This window comes from Narcine bancroftii, chromosome 5 (assembly GCF_036971445.1).
Source record: "Narcine bancroftii isolate sNarBan1 chromosome 5, sNarBan1.hap1, whole genome shotgun sequence".
NCBI classification, from domain to species: domain Eukaryota; kingdom Metazoa; phylum Chordata; class Chondrichthyes; order Torpediniformes; family Narcinidae; genus Narcine; species Narcine bancroftii.
In genome coordinates, this window is record NC_091473.1 from 4,560,324 (window position 1) to 4,581,345 (window position 21,022).

Here is a 21,022-nt window from a genome sequence, read left to right on the forward strand (position 1 = left end):
TCGGGGGGGGTCGCGACTCCGTGGGGCCGGCACCAACCTCTGAGATCAGGCTCTCTTCGTGCAGGTAAGGCCGCCTTCTTTCTTTTCCGGTGACTTTTCTTTTTTCACAGTTGTTTTTACTTTTTGCTTCTTGGGTGGCATCTTCTTTCTCTTCTCTGCAATTTTATCTTCTATTTCTTAAACTTTATATTTGTTATGCTTTGTCTTGACTTTTTCTTCTGGATAGGACTGGTTTTACCCTACCGGCCACTACTCCATCACAAGACTCCGGACGTTAAGATTGTTCTTGAGAGAAAGATGGGGACCAAAATTGGACTCAAATGAAATTAGTGAGATGGAATGAATGATTTGGCTGGGGAACACACCTAAATTTATATCTAAGATGTACTTTGCACTCCAGACTGAAAATCCAAAACCAGGTTTAGAGAGTTTGGAGTTAGATTTAGAAGTTGCAATAATGGAAAGAAGCTGGTTTAATTGGTGTTTGGATAGCATCATGTCAATTATCAATGCAAAATACAGATTAGTACAATATAATTTTCTACACCAATTATACCTTACTCCACAGAAATTACATATTTCAAAATCTGAAACGTCGGAGATGTGTTTTAGATGTGGAATAGAAATAGGAACTTTTGAACATGGTGTGTGGTTGTGTGTGAAGGTGAGACCTTTCTGGCAAGGTATTATTGAAATATTAACAGTAGTGGCCTTCGCTGATAACCCGGAGCTTTATCTTTTGGGCAACTTTATTGAAATGAGTAATAAACTAACTAAATTCCAAATTTAATTTGTTAAAATAGCTTTAGCTGTGGCTAAGAAATGTATTGCGATAACTTGGAAATCTGACTCCCTTCTACAGCTGGCATGATGGAAGATAGAGGTGAACAGTTGTATATCTATGGAAAAAAAAACACATTTAATATAAAGAACCAATATGACATTTAATTTTTAAAAATGGCAACAATATATGGAATATATAAGGGCCTGAATATATATAAGGTGCTGCTATTATTAAAATATAAGTGTCCATCCCACTGGAGCCTTTCCTTTTTTAAACCCAGCTGTAAGCCCTGACGATGTATGGATTTGTACTGTGAAGAGGATGGTGGGATTTATTTTGAAAATGGAAAATTTTGATATGTTTATTTATGGGGGGAAAAAAAACAAAGTAAAATATATTTTTTAAAATAAGCATTCTGGGAGCAGGATCCTAGCTATATTTGTCTAAGCCCTAATTGTCATACTTTCTACACAATGAAGGTCTGCTGGTTCTGCATCAGTTCTAAGCAAATGTGGATAAGTAGGATGAGCTAGCGAGGAGTCTTGGAGGTAGGGATGCATCCAACTTCGATGAGCTCATTAATTTTGAATTTGAAACAAATTATTCTGTATATTTCTTATATGAACATTTCCCAGGCCATCATGGATGTACTTGTCAGTAAAATTTGGATAATCAACTATTTGGAAATTCAGATGTTTCAGCATTTAGTGCACAGGGATTTCTACACTCCTTAAACTCATCGGGGTCCTGATTCATCTCAATGCCTGAGCAATAACTTGCTCTCAACATTGCCAAGACGGGAGGAGTCACGGGATGGAGTAGTGGCCGGACGGTGAACTCCAGCCCTCTCCAGAAAAGTCGGGAAAAACAAGAGAAAATACAAAGGTGCAGAAATAAAAGTTAAAGAAAAGTGAGTATAAAGGTGGAAAGAAGATGGCGACAAAAAAAGAAAAATCAAAATCAATGGTAAGAAGAGAAGAAGAGAAGACAACGGAGGAAGAAGGAGAAGGCCTTACCTGTCCGAAGAGGCCCGCTGTGGAGAGAGAAGCCCGCTTCCTCAGGTCGGTAGAAATAGGACTACAAAAATGGCTCGCTGAGCCGAGTAAAAGTGCGCAACCGCGCATGAAAAAAAACACACCGACGGGAGGGGGGACCAGCTGGGGAGTCGATCTCCACAGCCGGCAACGACAGCTGCAGAACACCTGCAGCAAGAAGAGACCACAGAAGACAATGGAAACAAGAAAGAAGAGAAGAAAAGGCCAACAAAGAAACAACAGATGGCCAACCCAGAGGAAGAAGAAGAGGAAGAGTACAGTGAAATAGAAGAAGAAGGGAAAGGCAAGATAAAGGATATACTTTCTCTTGTTAGAGGATACATGGAGTCATTTAAAGAATGGCAAACACAGGACTTTAATGATTTAAGAAGAAGAATAAACAACACAGAAGAGAAAATGAATAAAATAGATATGACCTTAACAGAAATGGGAAAGAAAATGGACAAGATGGAAGAGCGGGCAGTAGCAGCAGAATTGGAGGTAGAAGACTTAAAAAAGAAATTGGAGGAATCTAATAAAAAAACTAAAGAGACACAAGAACTACTAGCTCAAAAATTAGATATAATGGAAAATTATAACAGAAGAAATAACATAAAGATAGTGGGCCTTAAGGAAGATGAAGAAGGCAAGAATATGAAGGAGTTTATAAAAGATTGGATCCCTAAGACCCTAGGATGTCCAGAACTACAGCAAGAAATGGAAATAGAAAGGGCACATAGAGCATTGGCCTCTAAACCACAACCACAACAAAAACCAAGATCTATTTTAGTAAAATTCCTAAGATATACTACAAGAGAAAAGGTACTGGAGAAGACAATGGAAAAAGTAAGAGAGGGCAACAAACCACTGGAGTATAAAGGGCAAAAAATCTTCATTTATCCAGATATAAGTTTTGTACTCCTAAAGAAGAGAAAAGAGTTCAATACAGCAAAGGTGATTTTATGGAAGAAAGGATATAAATTTATACTAAAGCATCCAGCGGTATTGAAAATATTTATTCCAGGACAACAAAACAGACTATTCTCAGATCCAGAAGAAGCACGAAAATTTGCAGAACAATTACAAAAATAGACTGAAGGATGAAGACGGGTAATGAGAGTAAAAATGATCACGATTGATATGTATGTGGGTAAAGACAAAAATAGACTGAGGGATGAAGACGGGTAATGAGAGTAAAAATGATCACGATTGATATGTATGCGGGTAAAGAGGTATAAGAGTGAATAGAGACAATGTGCATACGTGAATGCATCTGTACTTAGAGGAAAATATAGATAGTATAGACAAGAATTAATAAGGGAAGGTAATGGAATAGAGAGAATAAGGAGGGAATTAAAAGAGTGACCTTTGTGACATATGAAAAGTGAAATCTTTTCTGGGGGGGGCTGGGTGGGGGGAAATGGCGGTCACTGCAAAATCAGTTGACGCTTGCGAGTGGATTCGCAAACCCAAATGGAGAGGGGAGATGTGGTTGTCCGACAAGGGATAAAGGACAACTCAGGAGGGGAAGGGGAGATTGGGGATAAAGAAGATATAAATAGGAGAATAAGGAAAATGTTGGATGTTGTAGGAATGTTGTCTTATAAAGAGTTGAAAATAAGAAAACAGAAATGGAAAAGGAGAAAAGGTAATGATGGAAAAACGGAAAGAGAAGATAAACAAAATATAAAATGGCTACGCTGAACTATATGACTTTAAATATTAATGGAATACATAACCAAATTAAAAGGAAGAAACTACTAAATTTACTGAAAAAGGAAAAAATTGATATAGCATTCGTCCAAGAAACACACTTAACTGAATTGGAGCACAAGAAATTAAAGAGAGATTGGGTAGGACATGTAACAGCAGCATCGTATAATTCAAAAGCAAGAGGAGTGGCTATATTAATTAGTAAAAATGTGCCATTTAAAATAGAAGAGGAAATAATCGATCCAGCAGGGAGATATGTTATGATAAAATGTCAGATATATTCGGAGTTTTGGAATCTACTTAATGTATATTCACCTAACGAAGAAGATCAAAAGTTTATGCAAGATAACTTTTTGAAGGTAGCTAATGGGAACATACTAATAGGAGGGGACTTCAACCTGAATTTGGATCCAAATATGGATAAAACGGGGAAAAAAATTAACAGGAAGAACAAAGTAACCAAATTTATAATTAAATCAATGCAAGAAATGAAACTTTTGGATATATGGAGGAAACAAAACCCAAAAGAAAAGGAATACTCATACTACTCGGCTAGACATAAAACATACTCAAGAATAGACCTATTTTTGTTATCAGCTAGTATGCAGGATAGAGTAAGAAAAACAGAATATAAAGCGAGAATGCAATCGGACCATTCACCCTTAATATTGACAGTAAAGCTAGAGGACATCCCTCCAAGAATGTATAGATGGAGATTAAACCCCATGCTACTTAAAAGACAGGATTTTAGAGAATTTATTGAAAAACAATTAAAAATGTATTTTGAAGTAAATACGGAATCAGTGGAAGATAAGTTTATACTATGGGACGCAATGAAAGCATTCATTAGAGGGCAAATAATAAGTTATGTAACCAAGATGAAGAAGGACTATAATCAGGAAACAGAGCAGTTGGAAAGGGAAATAGTAAACATAGAAAAAAAATTAGCAATGAAGGAAGATACAACTAAAAGAAGAGAATTGGCGGATAAAAAAATAAAATATGAAACATTACAAACATATAAGGTAGAGAAGAATATAATGAAGACAAAACAGAAATATTATGAACTAGGTGAAAAAACGCACAAAATCCTAGCATGGCAGCTTAAGACAGAACAAGCTAAGAAAATGGTATTGGCATCAAGGAAAAATGACAAACAAATTACATATAATCCAAAAGAAATTAAGGAAAACTTTAGAGAATTCTATGAACAATTATACCGAACTGAAAACGAAGGGAAAGAAGGGAAAATATATGAATTTTTGACTAAAATTGAACTACCAAAACTACAAATAGAGGAACAAAATAAATTAACAGAACCATTTGGAACAGTAGAAATACAAGAGATAATAAAAAAATTACCAAATAATAAGACACCAGGAGAGGATGGATTTCCAATAGAATTCTACAAAACATTTAAAGACTTATTAATACCGCCCCTCCTGGATGTAATCAACCAGATTGATGAAACACAAAGCTTACCAGATTCATGTAAAACAGCAATAATTACAGTAATACTAAAACAAGGGAAAGATCCACTCTCACCAGCGTCATATAGACCAATATCTTTGCTAAACACAGATTATAAGATAATAGCTAAACTATTAGCAAACAGATTAGCAGAACAGGTACCGAAAATGGTAAATTTAGACCAAACTGGATTTATCAAAAAAGAAACGCACGACAGATAATATTTGTAAATTTATTAACTTAATTCATGCAGTAGAAGGAAATAAAGCACCTACAGTAGCAGTTGCTTTAGACGCAGAGAAGGCCTTCGACAGAGTAGAATGGAATTATTTGTTCAAAGTATTGCAAAAATTCAGTTTACCGGAGAAGTATATTAATTGGATTAAAGCATTATTTAAGGGACCGTTAGCAAAAGTGACAGTAAATGGACATGTATCAAAGCAATTTAACTTAAGCAGGTCAACGCGGCAGGGATGCCCACTATCACCTTTATTGTTTGCGCTAGCTATAGAACCACTAGCAGAATTGATAAGAATAGATAATAATATAAAAGGAATAAAAATAAAAGACAGGGAATATAAAATCAGTCTATTTGCGGATGATGTTATAGTGTATTTAACAGAACCAGAACTATCAATAAAAGAATTATATAAGAAATTGAAGGAATATGGAGAAGTGTCGGGTTACAAGATAAACGTAAATAAAAGTGAAGCAATGCCTATGAATAATGCGGATTTCTCAAAATTTACAGTACTACATCATCTCCTCAAAATTTAAGAAGGAATCTCCATTCAGATGGCAAATGCAGGCAATAAGTGTACCTAGGTGTACAAATAAACAAAAATCTAGGCCAATTATATAAACGCAATTACAATCCACTAATGAAAAAATTACAGGATGATTTAGAGCATTGGAAAGATCTACCACTAACACTGATAGGAAGGATAAACTGTATTAAAATGAACATTTTTCCAAGGATATTATACTTATTTCAGGCATTGCCAATACAACTGACAGAAAAATTCTTCAAAGAGTTAAAGAAAATAATAAGGTAATTTTTATGGAGAGGGGGGAAACCGAGGATAGCACTAGATAAATTAACAGAATGGTATAAACAAGGAGGCTTACAATTGCCAAACTTCAAAAATTATTATAGAGCTGCACAATTAAGATACCTATCAGATTTTTATCAAACAAGGGAAAAACCAGACTGGACGAGATTAGAATTAGATAAAATAGGGGAAAAGATACCTGAACACATATTATATAAATGGGACGAAAAATTGGTACAACATAGAACTTCTCCAGTACTACATCATCTCCTCAATATTTGGAAGAAGATTCATGTAGAAAGAAATAAAACAAATTATCAATTACCAAGACTAATATTGACGCAAAATAAGCTACTCCCTTTTACAATAGATAACCTTTCCTTTAGAGAATGGGAAAAAAAAGGGATTAAAAGAATAGAAAATTGTTTTTCAGGAAGTAGATTCTTATCCTTTGAACAAATGAGAGATAAGTACAATATAACTGGAGATACAGCGCTGGCATATTACCAACTGAGATCCTACTTGAAGGATAAATTAGGAAGCAATTTGAGTTTACCAGAGGGAAGTAACCTTGAATATGTGATTACAGATACAATGTTAATCAAAAGATTTATAACAAATATGTATATTAAACTGCAAGAAAAGGAGAATGAGGAAACAAATGGTAAAACTAAACAAAAATGGGAACAAGATTTAAATATAAAGATAAAAAAGGAAACATGGGAGAAATTATGTTCTGGAACGATGAGAAATACAATAAATACGAGGCTACGTATGATATAATATAATTGGTTACACAGACTATACATTACACCGCAAAAGTTAAATAAATGGGACCCAACAGTATCTGATAGATGTTTTCGATGTAAAAAAGAAATGGGAACAACAATTCATGCAATCTGGACATGTGAGAGAGTAGAAATATTTTGGGATGATCTCAATCAGATATTAAATAAAATAACAGAAAACAATATACCAAAGAATCCAGAGATCTTTCTCCTAAGTAACATAAAAAACAAAGAATTTGGAATTGATTTGGAGGATGCACAAAAAAGATTTGTTAAGATAGCCCTAGCCGTAGCAAAAAAATGTATTATGTCAACCTGGAAATTGGAAGATAATTTGAAAATACAACAATGGTATATAGAAATGAATAAATGTATTCCATTAGAAAAAATAACATATAGTTTAAGAAATAATATTGAAATATTCGAACAAGTATGGGAGCCTTACATTAAATACAATAGCGAAAACCTACCGGGGACAAACATTACCTAAGTTGATGGAAGGAGAAGGAAAGAAAAGAATGGACTCAGTAGAATTTCTGGTGTATTTTTGTTGAATGACAACATTGTCTGACTGGTTTTATGCAACCTAGATTGTATACCTAAAATGGATGAGGGGGGGGGGTGGGGGGGTGGCCTGGGAGGAGGGAGGCTGGGGAGAAAAAGTCACTGTATATGTGTGAAAAAGAAAAAGTGTATATCATGGCTAATGTGATTTATGGTGTGAAAAATAAAAAATTTTTTAAAAAATAAAATAAAAATAAAACATTGCCAAGACAAAGCAGATTCATGTTTATTTGAGGAAGGAAAGGCTTGGGGACTATGCACCTATCTCCATTGAATGGAAGGGGTGGAGAGAGTCAGAACCTTCAAGTTCCTGGGAGTTTATATTTCAGAAATCATTTCTGAAGGCAGCACATTGAGGCAACTATGAAGAAGGCACAGCAATGCCTCCACTTCCTCAGGAGTTTGAGGAGATTTGGCATGTTATTGAATACACTTTCAAAAATACAAACTTTCACAAGTGGCCAGTGGAAAGTGTGGCTGGTTGACCACAGTCTGGTTTGGCATTTCAAGCACCTAGAGGCACAGAAGGTAGCAAACCTAGCCAGATCCACCATAGTCTCTAACCTTTCATCCCTTGTAGACATCTGTGTGAGGCAGTGCCTCAAGAAGGCAGTTAACATCATAAAGGACTTCTCATGCTGGTCATAACCTCTTCTCACTGCTATGTCTTATGAGGTAAGGTTAGCAGAGCCAGGACTTTTCTCTTTGGAGCATAGAAGGATGAGAGGAGACTTGATAGAGGTCTGCAAGATTATGAGAGACATACATAGGGTGGACACCCAGCACCTGTTTCCCAGGCCAGGATCAGCAAACACCAGAGGACATGTGTACAAAGTTAAGGGAGGATAGTTTAGGGGAGACATATGGGTAAGTTTTTTTTTTAATGCTGAGATTTGTTGGTTCCTGGAATGTCTTGCCGGGAAGGGTGGTGGAGGCTGAAACAGTGGTGGGGGTGGGGGGGGGGGGGTGCATATAAGAAACTCTTAGACAGACACATGGATGAAAGAAAAATGGAGGGGTTATGGGATATGGAGGGTTTAGTACTTTTTTTGGAAGGAATATATGGGTCAGCATAACATTAGAGGTGTGAAAAAGGTCTGTACTATGCTGTACTATTCAATGTTCTATCTTCGGGCAAAAAATACAAAAGCTGGATGCCAGGACAGTTAGAATATTAGTGCAATGATATTAAAGCACCAGTGACCCAGGTTCAAATCTGTTTGCTGTCTGTAAGGAGTTTGTACATTCTGCCCATGTCTGCGTGCGTTTCCTCCAGGTGTTCTGGTTTCCTCATAACCTCAAAAAATATGTGGGCTTTGTAGGTCAATTGGTGTCTTTGGGTGACGTGGCCTCATGGGTTAGGATGGCCTCTTAGCATGCTGTATCTTTACATTTTTTTTTAATTTTAAGCTTGAAAACCAGCAGCTCTCAGTTCAAGAGCAGCTCCTTTCCAACAGCTATCAAACCCTTGAACTTCCCCTTGGTACACAAATTATAGATAGCACAAAAGGGATGTCTGTGCTATTCCAAGTCACATCTTTGTACTTATTGTCTCTTTTAAATTAATTCAATTAGTTCAACATCATGGTTTTTATTAACAAGTACCTGTTTGGCTGCAGTAATTAAGAATTTTGGACATGTTAAAGTCAGTCCGCGATATGAATAAAGAATACAGCAGAGAATAACGGAACCAGTTTAAAATACAAACTGTTTATTACTTCAACTGCAGTATCGCTAGCGGGAGTGAGGAAGTACAAGAAAGAGTTCAGTGACTCTTTCTCTGTCCTGAGTACCCCACACAGGTGTAAGACTTGATTTATATAGTAAACCAATGTCTACGTGCGGATCTGTAAGTTCTTGGCTCAAGATGCTCACTAATTGGCACAAATTATTGACTAATTGGCAATTTTAATAATTTCATTTCTCCTGTCAGCTTTTTGATTAACCAAGTATATCGAGGAACTTTCTGTTCCTGCTTATCTTCTTGTCACAATGAAATATTGTCAGCTGTAGTCTTTTCCAAAGATACTTCTGAAGATTCTTATTGTTTAACTATTTTTCTGTGTGTAACAAAATGTTTAAGTTGAATAATGTCTTTTAATTATGGTGTTACATAGTTTGCAGCTTTGTGACTAATATGACGTCTTTCCTTATCAACAGAAATATACTTTTGTTTTATGTGAAAGTTAATCTCAAAACAACTTTCAAGTCAGTTTTTTTACTGAAGGTCCTACACTAAAGCTCTTTATTAAACCATTTGTAAATGAGTTTAATTACTATGCTTGCTACAGCAAGATCCGCATGATTCTCTACAGACAGATGAATAGTGTATAATAAGAATGTCCTTCCTCAATTAGGGGGACAGATAACAGGTACTGTGAAAGGGATCTAGATGGTATGTTGCCTCCCTGGTGCCAGGGTCTGAGATAACTCAGATTGAGTTCACATCATTCTCAGGAGGGAGGGTAAGCAGCCAGATGTTGTGGTACATGTAGGAATCAATGATGTGGGTAGGAAGGGTGAGGAGATCCTGCAAAGAGAGTTCAAGGAGTTAGGTTACTAGGTTGAAGAACAGGATCTCTAGGTTGTGATCTCAAGATTGCTACCCATGCCACATGCTAGCGAGGTTAGAAATAGGAGGGTATTGCAGCTTAACACGTGGCTAAAGACAACATGCAGGAAGGAGGGCTTCAGGTTTCTGGATCATTGGACTTCTTCCATGGAAGGTGGAACCTGTTCTGATAGGACGGTTTGTATCTGAACTGGAGGAGGACTAATATCCTTGCAGGAAGGTTTGCTAGTGCTGCTCCGGAGGGTTTAAACTAGATTTGCAGGGAGATGGGAACCAGAATGCCAAAGGAGATGGGGAAGTGGAGGAGGGAAAAGATGATGTGAAAATTGCATGTAATGCAAAAAGTCAAAAGCTTGTACGTGGTGGAAATGTCCTCGGGTGCATTTATTTCAATGCAAGAAGTATTGTAGGAAAGGCAGACGAGCTTAGTCCATGGATTGGCATGTGGAATTATGACATTGTGGCCATTAGTGAAACTTGATTGCAGGAGGTACAGGACTGGCAGCTTAATGTTCTGGTCCTCCTCAATCTGAGTTATCTCAGACCCTGGCACCAGGGAGGCAACATACCATCTAGATCCCTTTCACAGTACCTGTTATCTGTCCCCCTAACTGAGGAAGGACATTCTTATTATACACTATTCATCTGCCTGTAGAGAATCAATTACTATGCTGTAGCAAGCATAGTAATTAGACATGATAGAACAGGGGGTGAAAGGGGGAGGAGCAGCATTGCTCATCGGGGAAAATAGCACAGCTGTGCTGAGGCAGGACAAACAAGAGGACTTCTCAACTGAGGCTTTTTGGGTGGAGCTGAGAAATGGGAAAGGTGTGACTACCAGTAGCGAGAATTGGAAGACAAATCTTTAGAGAGATAGCAGACAGCTTCAGGAAGCATAAGATTGTGATAGTAGGAGATTTTAACTTTCCCATATTGACTGGGATGCCCATACTGTAAAAGGGCTGAATGGCTTGGAGTTTGGCAAATGTGTTCAGGACGTTTTTTAAATCAATCTATTGAGGTTCTAACCAGAGAGACTGCAATACAGGATCTCCTATTAGGGAGCGAGACAGAACAGCTGATAGAAATATGTGCAGAGGGACATTTTAGGTTCAGTGATCGTATGCCATTAGTTTTGTTAATTATGGAGAAAGATAGGTCTGGTCCTCAGATTGAGATTCTCAACTGGAAAAAGGCCAATTTTGAGGAAATGAGGAAGGACTAGAATGTGTTATTTTCTGAAAAGGATGTATGAGGTAAGTGGAGGACCTTCAAAGGTGAAATTTTGGGAGTTCAGAGTTTGTATGTTTCTGTCAGGATTAAAGGCAAAGTTAGCAGGCACAGGGAACCTTGGTTTTTGAGGGATATGAGGGATATTGCGGAATCTTTTTCGGAAGAAGAGAGAGGTCTATAACAGGTATAGGCAAGATGGAGAAAATGAGGTACTTGAGGAATATAAAAATGCAAGAAATGTATCAAAGAAATCAGGAAAGCTAAAAGAAGACATGAGGTTGCTTTGGCAGACAATGTGAAGGAAAATCCTAAGGGTTTCTACAGGTATATTGAGAGCAAAAAGATAGTAAGGGGCAAAATTGGTCGCCTTGAAGATCAGAGTCATTGGCTATGTATGTTACCAAAAGAGATGGAGGAGATCTTGAATGGGTTTTATTGCCTCAGTATTTACTCAGGAAACTGGCACAGAGTCAAAGAAATTTTGGAAGACGAGCAGTGAGGTCATGGAACCTATACAGATTAAAGAGGAGGTGCTTGATGTTTTAAAACAAATGAGTGTGGATAAATCCTTAGGGTCTGAAAACATATTCCCTTGGATCTTGTGGGAGGCTCGTGTAGAAATTTCAGAGGCTCTGGCAGAAATATTTAAAATGTCCTTAGCCACAGATCTGGTGCCAGAGAATTGGAAGGTAGCTCATCTTGTTCATTTGTTTAAGAAAGGCGCCAAAAGTAATCCTAGAAACTTTAGGCTGGAGAGTCTGATGTCAATGGTAGGTAAATTATTGAAAGGTATTCTAAGAGATCGGAAAAACAAGTATTTGGATAGCCAGAATCTGATTAGGAATAGTCAGCATGTCTTTGTGCGTGGCAGATCATGTTTAACCAATCTTATAGAGTTTTTTGAGGAGGTTACCAGGAAAGTTGATGAGGGAAAGGCTGTGGATGTTGACTACACGGACCTTAGAAAGTCCTTTTACAAGGTCTCACATGGGTGTTGATCAGGAATGTTCAGAAGCTCAGTATTCATGGTGAGCTAGTAAACTGGATTCAACATTGACTATACGTGAGAAGCCAGATCTGGATGATAATGTGGTAAATTGGATTAGCAAGTGTGCTAATAACACCAAGATTGGAGGCATTGTGGACAGCGAGGAAGGCTTTCAAAGCTTGCAGAGGGATCTGGACCATCTGGAAAAATGGGCTGAAAATCACAGATGGAATTTTATGCAGGCAAATGTGAGGTGTTGCATTTGGAAGATCAAACCAAGAAAGGATATACACGGTAAACAGTAGGGCCCTGAGAAGTGTGATAGAGCAGAGGGATCTAAGAATACAGATGAAAGTGGCATCACAGGTAGATAGGGTTGTAAAAGAGAGCATTTGGTATTATGGCCTTCATAAATCAAATGAGTACAAGAATTGGGATGTTGTGGTGAAATTATATAAGACAATGGTGAGGCCAAATTTGGAGTATTTGGTCACCTAATTATAGATTGAAAGAATGCAGAGAAGATTTACTAGGATGTTGCCTGGACCTCCGGAATTGAGTTACAGGGAAAGGTAAAACAAGTTAGGAATTTATTCCCTGGACCATAGACGAATGAGGGGAGATTTGATAGAGGTATTTAAAATTATGAGGGGTCAAGACAGAGTAAATGTAGGTAGGCTTTTTCTACTGAGGGTAGGTGAGATACAAACCAGAAGACATGGTTAAGGGTGAAGGGGGAAATTTAGGAGGAACATGAAGGGGGGAACTTTTTCACACACAGATGGTGGGAGTGTGGAATGAGCTGCCAGCTGAAGTGGTGAATACAGGCTCAATTATAACATTTAAGAAGGATTTGGCAAGTGTGTGAATGGGAGGGGTATGGAAGCCTATGGAATGGGAGTAGGTCAGTAGAATTAGGCAGAATAATAGTTTGGCACAGACTAGAAGGGCTGAAGGGGCCTGTTTCCTTGCTGCAATGTTCTATGGTTCTCAGAGGAGGAGACCAAAACTGCACACGGTACTCAAATAAACACGAAAATCTGTAGACACAGTGGTTGAAGTAAAAGCACGATGCTGGAGAAACTCAGCAGGTCAAACAATGTCCTTTATATTAGCAAAGATAAAAATACATGAACAACACAATAAATTAAAACACAGCACTTAAGGTGTGGCTTCATCAAAGTTTCATTGTTTTCCATCTTTTTTATTATCAAGTACTGTTCCAGTTAAGCTGCAACAATAATTTTGGTGCATATGTACAATGCACAATGTGTATGATAATAAACTCATTATTATTGTACAACTGCAGGAAAAAAATCTGGGAATTATAGGCTAGTGAGTCTAACATTTGTTGTTGGCAAGTTACAAAAGAATGTTCTGAGGGAGAAGATGTATAGTACATGCAGTTGGATGGCCAAGAGCTGATTAAGGATAGTCAGCATGGTTTGTGAATGGGAGCTCATGTCTCACAAATCGGAGTCTTTTTAAAGATGAGACCAAGAAGGTTGACAAAGGCAGAGCTGTAGATGCTTGATAAATGAATTTCAGCAAAATATTTGATAAGGTTATGCAGGGTAGGATGTTAGGAAGGTTTATTTTCATAAATTAAGGAGAAATAACAGAATGGATTGAAAATAGACTTCCTGGAAGAAAACCAAGGAAGGTTGCTTTTCGGACTGGAGACCTGTGACTAGTGGTGTGCCACAGGGTTTGGTGCAGGGCCCATAGCTCTATATGAAAACATAAATGGCAATTTACTAAGTTTGCAGATGACTCAGAAGTATCTAATATTGTAGATAGTGAGGGTGGTTACCAAAGATTGAAGCAGGATCTTGATCAGTTGGTTAGGTGAACAGAGGAATGGTTGATGGAATGTAATGCAGATAAATATGAGGTGTTGTATTTTGGGAGGTATAACATGAGTAGGACCTACACAATGAATGGAAAGCATCTGGGGAGTGATGGAGAGCAGAGGGATCAAGTACAAATACATAGTACCTTAAAGTAGCTTCACAGGTGGATAGGGTGGACAAAAGGCTTTTGGCACATTGGCCTTCATCAATCATAGTATTGAGTGTAGAGTTTGGGAGGTCATGTTACAGTTATATAAGACTTTGATGAGGTCCTATTTGGGATATTGCATTCAGTTGTGGTCACTGTACTAAAGGAAATATTTTGTGAAGTTGAGAAGGATGCAGGGAAGCTTTATGAAAATGTTGCCAGAACTTGGGCCTTAGCACAAGGGAGAGATTGAACAAGTTACAACTTTATTCATTGGAGTGGAGGATGATGAGGGCCAATATCAGAGGTATACAAATTGATGAGAGGTGTAGACAGGATGAAAGCAGAGAGACTTTTGCCCGGAGCAGGGGAATCGGTAACTAGAGGACATAGGTTTAAGGTGAGAGATGAGAGATTTAACAGGAACCTGAAGGATAACTTTTTTATACAAAAGGAGATGAGTGTGTGGAACAGGCTGCCAGAGGAGGTAGTTGAGGCAGAAACTATGTCAATGTTTAAGAAAATATTGGAAAGATATGTGGATAGGGTGGGTTTGGAGGGATATGGGCCAAATGCAGGCAGGTGGGATTTGTTTGGGTGAAACACTTGGTTGAGACGGTTGAAGGGTCAGTTTCCATGCTGTATGACTCCATGTCTCAAAACTGCAGTAAGAACTCCCTGCTTCTGTATTCAAAACCTCTCGCAATAAAGGCCAACATACCATTTGTTCCTTCACTATCTGCTGTTCTTGTGTTCCAACCTTCAATGACTGATGCACCATGACATCCATGACTCGTTGCACCTTCCCTTTTCCCTTTATTGCCACCAAAATGGATAGCCTCACATTTATCCACATTCTCTTGCATCTGCCATACCATTCCCACTCTTCTAATCTATCCCAATCACCTTGCTGACGTTTGGAATAGTTCTCACACCTGCATAACTGGATTAAGTAGAAACTTGGCCTCCAAATGATACATCCTGAGGCCCCAACATGGACTTCCCTGAAGATTTATTGGGAACTCACTATGGTCAATGATCATAGTCCAACTGCTGTTGGCTCCATGCAAGCTTTAAAAGGCCTGTAAATGGAGCCGACAGTGGTTTTATTTGAAAATTCTGTGACTGCAGGGTCTGCACCCAAGATGGCAGCAGCCATGATGTGTTACAGACTTCGGGGAAGCAGAGGACTGGAGCTGGAAACCAGAGAATGACAAGACCATTCACCCAGTTTGAGAAGAGAAGAGGAGACGGTGACCATGCCAATGAACCAGTGAGTGGCTCTGAAGCTGAGGAACACACAGGTAGCGGGCTCACGGTGACTCAAGGCGAGGAACCCATGCTAGCTGTGGACTGCAGTTGAGGGATTCACATCAGGCGGCTAGAGACTGGCTCAGGGTTAACAGAAAGGGTACCAGGTGTCGAAGCTGGGATATGAGAGGGTGCTGAGGGCGCTGAAGAGTTCCTCAATGTGTCGGAGGTTCGGATCTGGAGTTTGGGCTGCTGATGTTTGGACTGGACTCTATGTGGCTGCAGGAGCGCTGGGGGTGAATCCATGGGCACACAATTACTCTGAGGGGACTCTTGCTTCTCTTTCTCTGACTGTAAAAAGAGCTTCAGGCAATTTCTGCCAATAGAGAATCTGTCTGCCTTACAGCAGATGAAAACAAATTTCATGTAATACTGCACTGTTTTTATTATATGACAATAAATTGAATCTTGAATCTGCATAATATTGTTCCAACATTGATGGGGACTAATACTGTAAAGTATTCTTCAAGTCGTCATATTTCCAATGATGCATAGTACCATCATTCTGGATTATGTGTTTGGAAGCATGGATGAAAGTTAATTGAGAAAGTGTCTTAACCGAGATGGACATCAAAGGAATTTATTTTGAAAATCCGTGTAGGTGGGGAATAATGAAAGGCAGTGATCAGACTTGATGGATGTTGCAAGGCCGTGTAAAATCACAGAATCCAGGGTACCTCTCACGAATAGTGTTGGGGAGTTGGACAGAATATCCAACATAAAATATTTTGTTCTTACATACTTATTTGAAAAGATTGTGTTTCTTAATACAGAGTAGATAGGGGTTGGATTTCCCATTTTGAACAATGACGTATATTTCAACTTCCAATTTCAAAGCTATATATCAATCATTGGAGATTGACTTTTAAAAGCAATCTTGAACATTTGAGAAGAGTAGAAACAAATTCCAGAGGGAGGAATATTATATTTATATTGTTCTCTGCTGTTTAAGCATTCCCTCTTCATTGGCGTAGCAGTTAGCACAATGCCTTTAGAGTGCCAGCATTCGGGACCAGGATTTGAATCCTGCATTGTCTGTAAAGAATTTGTATGTTCTCCCTGTGGCTGTGTGGATTTCCCTGGGGTCTCCCAGTTTCCTCCCACCGTTCAAAATGTACTGGGGGTGCAGATTAATTGGCTTTAAATTGGGCATTAAGGACCCTTGGACCAAAATGGCCTGTTACCATACTGTATATCTAAATTAAATTAAACTTCAGCACATCTGCTTCCTGTATTCCATTCTGCACAAATTCTAATCCGCTGTCATCCTTGTACTCATTGTCCAAAATTAACAAGTTCATAGTCTTGTCTCTCCATCTATAACTCTCTCCAGCTCTACATCAGTCTTGATTGTAGGTGTCCATGTCTTCAGGCATCCAGTCCAAAACTCACTCACACATTGTGTCTTTCTGAGGACTTCTGTAATCAAGGTTCTGTTACCCTTGCTAATCTCGCTCTTTTGCTAATGCTTTATTTCAAGCTCCCTTCTGCGAACTGCTGAATAAATGGTTTCCTTATGTTGTAGGCGTTCTACAAATTAAAGTTAATGCGGTGCATTTATTATGTTACCTTTCATTAAAATAAAGGAAAAAATAAGCCTGTATGAGCAATATGATGTACTGATGTCGTACTAAGTATAAAATATATTTATATATTTGAGCTCTTCCTGCAAGCATTGGCCTTGCCATCCCCAGCTAAATTTGGGGATTATGTTCACTCATGATGGTGTCAGGTTTTCTGGTCACATGCAGGCAGTATTTAATACTGGAGTCTTATGGAACTTCGATGTTTTACTGTGCACTTCATAGTTTACACAGTGCAGATCGACATAGTGGTGTAGTCTATATAACACTAGTTCGTTGTCAAGTTTTGTTAGGAAGAAAAAAATTAAGGACTCTTGTTTAATCAACATGTTTTTGGTTCTCTTAGCTACCAGGGAACTAAAGGATTTCTTTGCAAAGGCCCGCAATGGATCTATTCGTGTTATGAAGGTCATAATCAGAGATGGTGAGTTTTGTCTGTCTTGTTTTGCTTTGAAACTTGTTATATTTTGACCAAACATTCATCTGTAAGTAAATATGAGAATGTGTGTATAACATTGTACAAAATATACACAGCTGCTATATTTATGCAGATTGGGATGTTGTATGCCAAGTACAGTAAACAGTCTATGCATATTGACAGTAAAAAGCTGTTGCCTGCTCATTATATTTCTGACTTATCTGGATCTATTTAAGAACAACTTTTTAAGTAGTTGAATATAATTTTTAAAAATTTCTTATATTTCTTGATCAGTCCATTTTTTAATATCCCTGCTGCTCCAGTGGAAAATAAAGTATGAAACTGCATTAAATTCCATTTGAAGATTAAAACATTTTTTGATCAATACCACTGGTTAGGTGATAGTACTTTGACAGAGTTGGCATGCATTCATATCTTGTGGAGATTCTTGAAATTAAAGTACGTTCTACTGAATCTGCATTGTTTTCAAGCTATGTGTAAAAAAAAAAAGTTGAAGCACCATCACCTCCAGTGAATTACAGCTTACAAGATAAAACTGAAAGAATGAAATATTGTATCACTCTTCGAGGATCACAAAATGCCTGAAGGTCTGTGGAATACTTTTGAAGTGTAGTCTTTGTTGTGATTTTAGAAATACCTCAGTGACCGCACCAGAAGATCTGCAAACTGCAGCATTATGACATAGAATACTGTAACAGGCCATTTTGGCCCAAAAGTATGCACAGTGGGTGTAGGTTAATTGGGTGACAGAGTCATGGGCCGAAATTGAGAACTAAAAGGTGGGTCATCCCTGGATTAGATTCTTTTTTTGCAAAAATGTTTATAAGCAAGGATACTGAAGATTGTTACTATTCTGTTGTGAAATAGAACTGTGAAATAAATCTGAGAGAATACACCTCAGTTTAATATACTGATTGCCAAATGACATTCTTGAACTGTAGCAATCCATTGGTATTACAGTTGAGTATGATTTGGGAATTTATTGACATGCGCCCAAGTACAATGTACAGATGCACCAAAATTCTTGCTTGCTCTAACCATATAGACACACCAACAATAGTATAAATTAAATTACCACAATATGCCATGAGGCAGAAAAAGAGATAATAAATATGAAAGAATGCATCAATATTCACATTTGAAAATTATGCAAAAAAAGTAATGTTTCATTAGTGCAGACAGATTGGTGGTCCTGAAGTATAGTAGTTTATGGTTCAGGGTAAAGTTGTATGGGGAGGTTCAAGAGCCTCTTAATTGTTGGGGGGAAAAACTGTTCTTGAACCTAAAGTTGTAAGACTTCTGGCTACTTCTGCCTAAAAGTAGTAGCAAGAAGAGATCCTTTATGAATTTGGCTGCTTTCTTAAGGCACATCACATGTCTTTAGTGGATGAGAGGTCGGAGCCAGTTATGGATTTGTCTAGATATGCCACTTTCTGCAGCCTTATGCATTCCTGGGCACAGGAATTTTCAAACCAGGCCATGAAGCAACCAGTAGTACTCGTGCAGAAGTATGATGGACTATTCATTGACATGCCAAATCTCCCCTGGCCTCTTAGAAAGTAGAGGAATTGATGTGCCTTCTTCACAGTTGCCTCAATGTGAAGGCTCCAGGAGAGGATGTCTGATATGTGGTCACCCTGGAAAATAAATGTACTAAATCTCTCATCAGTAATGAGTGTCCCTCGCAGGGCCCCTCAGTCTCCCCTTCCTAAAATTGAATGTCAGTGTCGTTTTTGTGTATAATTGATGGAGTGGAACATCTACCTATAACTTTTATTTACATAGGTGTTACCAAACTTAAATTCACATCATATTTCTTGAGAATGCCCTTGTTATATAGTCACAATTCTACTGGAAATGTAACAAATAATCAGTTGGTTGAGATAGAGAGTGGGATCATTTGCAAAACGTGAATTTTGCATTGGGATTTAGGCTGTGGAAAATGGTGCAAGATGTTAGATAAATCTCCTGGAAAAAAGTTTATCGGATAAATGGACAAAAAAGCCATAGACTGTGTACTAAATGGTTACTTGTTTATCTGTGTTGCCCAATGAAGAAATAGAATGCGAATTTAAGATTCCCTATAACATAATCAGTTTTGTGTATGATAAATCTGAACTAATTCAACCACCAACATTTAACACTTCTTTCCCATCCATCGTGACCCTCAATTTCTTGCTTCTGGGTGAAAAATTAGAACACTGCTTGCTTTTTGCCTGGAAGTGGATTAACATGTCTTTGGAAGATGCTTTAAACAGAGTGCCAGTCTAATTAACTCTTCGACAAAAGTTTCCCAATGATGGTGTTTTTGAATTCCAGGAGATAGTTTATCTGTAATGCCAAGCTTGTTGCTACATTACAATGAAAAACAAATCCAAAATAGAATATGTTTTAGATGGAATTTTATACATCTAGGAGCTGTATGATAGGGGCGGTCAATACTGAACAAGCAATGACGTCTGGTAACTGGAGTGGCATGATGTGACTTGTCACCTTCCCCGAGAAAGTGTTGACAGCTGCAGACTGTGCTTAAAATAGTGTCTGCAGCTAATGGTTTTGGCGGGGCTGGAGTTGGGGAAGGAACAACGTCATGAGTTTATTACAGAAAATGAAAGCATGGTGCTAGTACTGAAGTAACACATAAAAAGCATGGATTCAATTTCAAAGTTTGTGCACTGTTGTTATTTTCTTGGATTTAGTCGTCACCAATCATAACGTGTTTCACGGAGCACCATTACTTGGTGCATTTTTGCACATACAATGATGGGATCTTGAAAGGATGGCTATGGAGAGGGTGCCATCAAGAAATAGTGATCACTGTTTAAAAGAACAGATTGCCTCTTTAAAACATGAAGAGATGAAATCTTTTTAATCAAAGGGTTTGGGTCTTTGGAATTTTTCTCAATTGTCAGTGGAAATATGTCTGAATATTTTTGAGGCAGAGATCGGTTTGATAAGCAAGGAATAAAAAATTATTTGCAGGACCACATGGATGTGAAGTTCAGATTATATTTGGGTTAACCATGTTATATACCAAAGTAGTCTTGAGAGGTTGATGAGACTACACTTGCTCCCAATTTATATATGTGTTCATATGTACTTGATCATCTGGTGTTCCAAAAGTTAGGAAAAATATTAATTCCTAGATTTTTCATCATCTCATTTTTTGGGCTGTCCCTGTCTACATATCCATTCCATCTGCAATCTTATTGTCAACACACACCTCTAGAAGAATGGTGTTGAAGACAGTGGTGAATGTCTATCAGCGCCTTAAACATTTACAGATCTGTTAGCTGAGGCTGGTACTGTGCATCAACCACCAGATTTTTTTTATTTATTCATTCATCTTGCTAGCAATATTGGCATTTATTGCGCACCCAAATTACATCCAGAGCCCAGCAGTCAGTAAAGTAATAATTACATTGGTGGTAACAAAAACAGAAACCATTGTAAGTATAGACAGGACATCGCTGGAGAAAGAAATATTTTA

General features: G+C 38.0%; 1 protein-coding gene across 8 annotated transcripts in view; it reads left to right on the forward strand.

Moving 5' to 3' along the window:
- The window catches only part of twf2 (twinfilin-2), a 168,235-nt gene that overhangs the window by 30,146 nt on the left and 117,067 nt on the right, over nt 1–21,022 (forward strand). For 6 of the 8 annotated variants that reach the window (XM_069936581.1, XM_069936583.1, XM_069936578.1 and 3 more), the window contains exon 2: nt 17,440–17,517. In XM_069936581.1, the coding sequence (XP_069792682.1) occupies nt 17,496–17,517 (22 nt within the window). In that variant the 5' untranslated portion in view covers nt 17,440–17,495. Of the gene's footprint in view, nt 1–1,267; nt 1,333–15,345; nt 15,473–17,439; nt 17,518–21,022 lie in introns of those variants that run through there. The other 2 variants (XM_069936584.1, XM_069936582.1) reach the window with 2 other exon arrangements.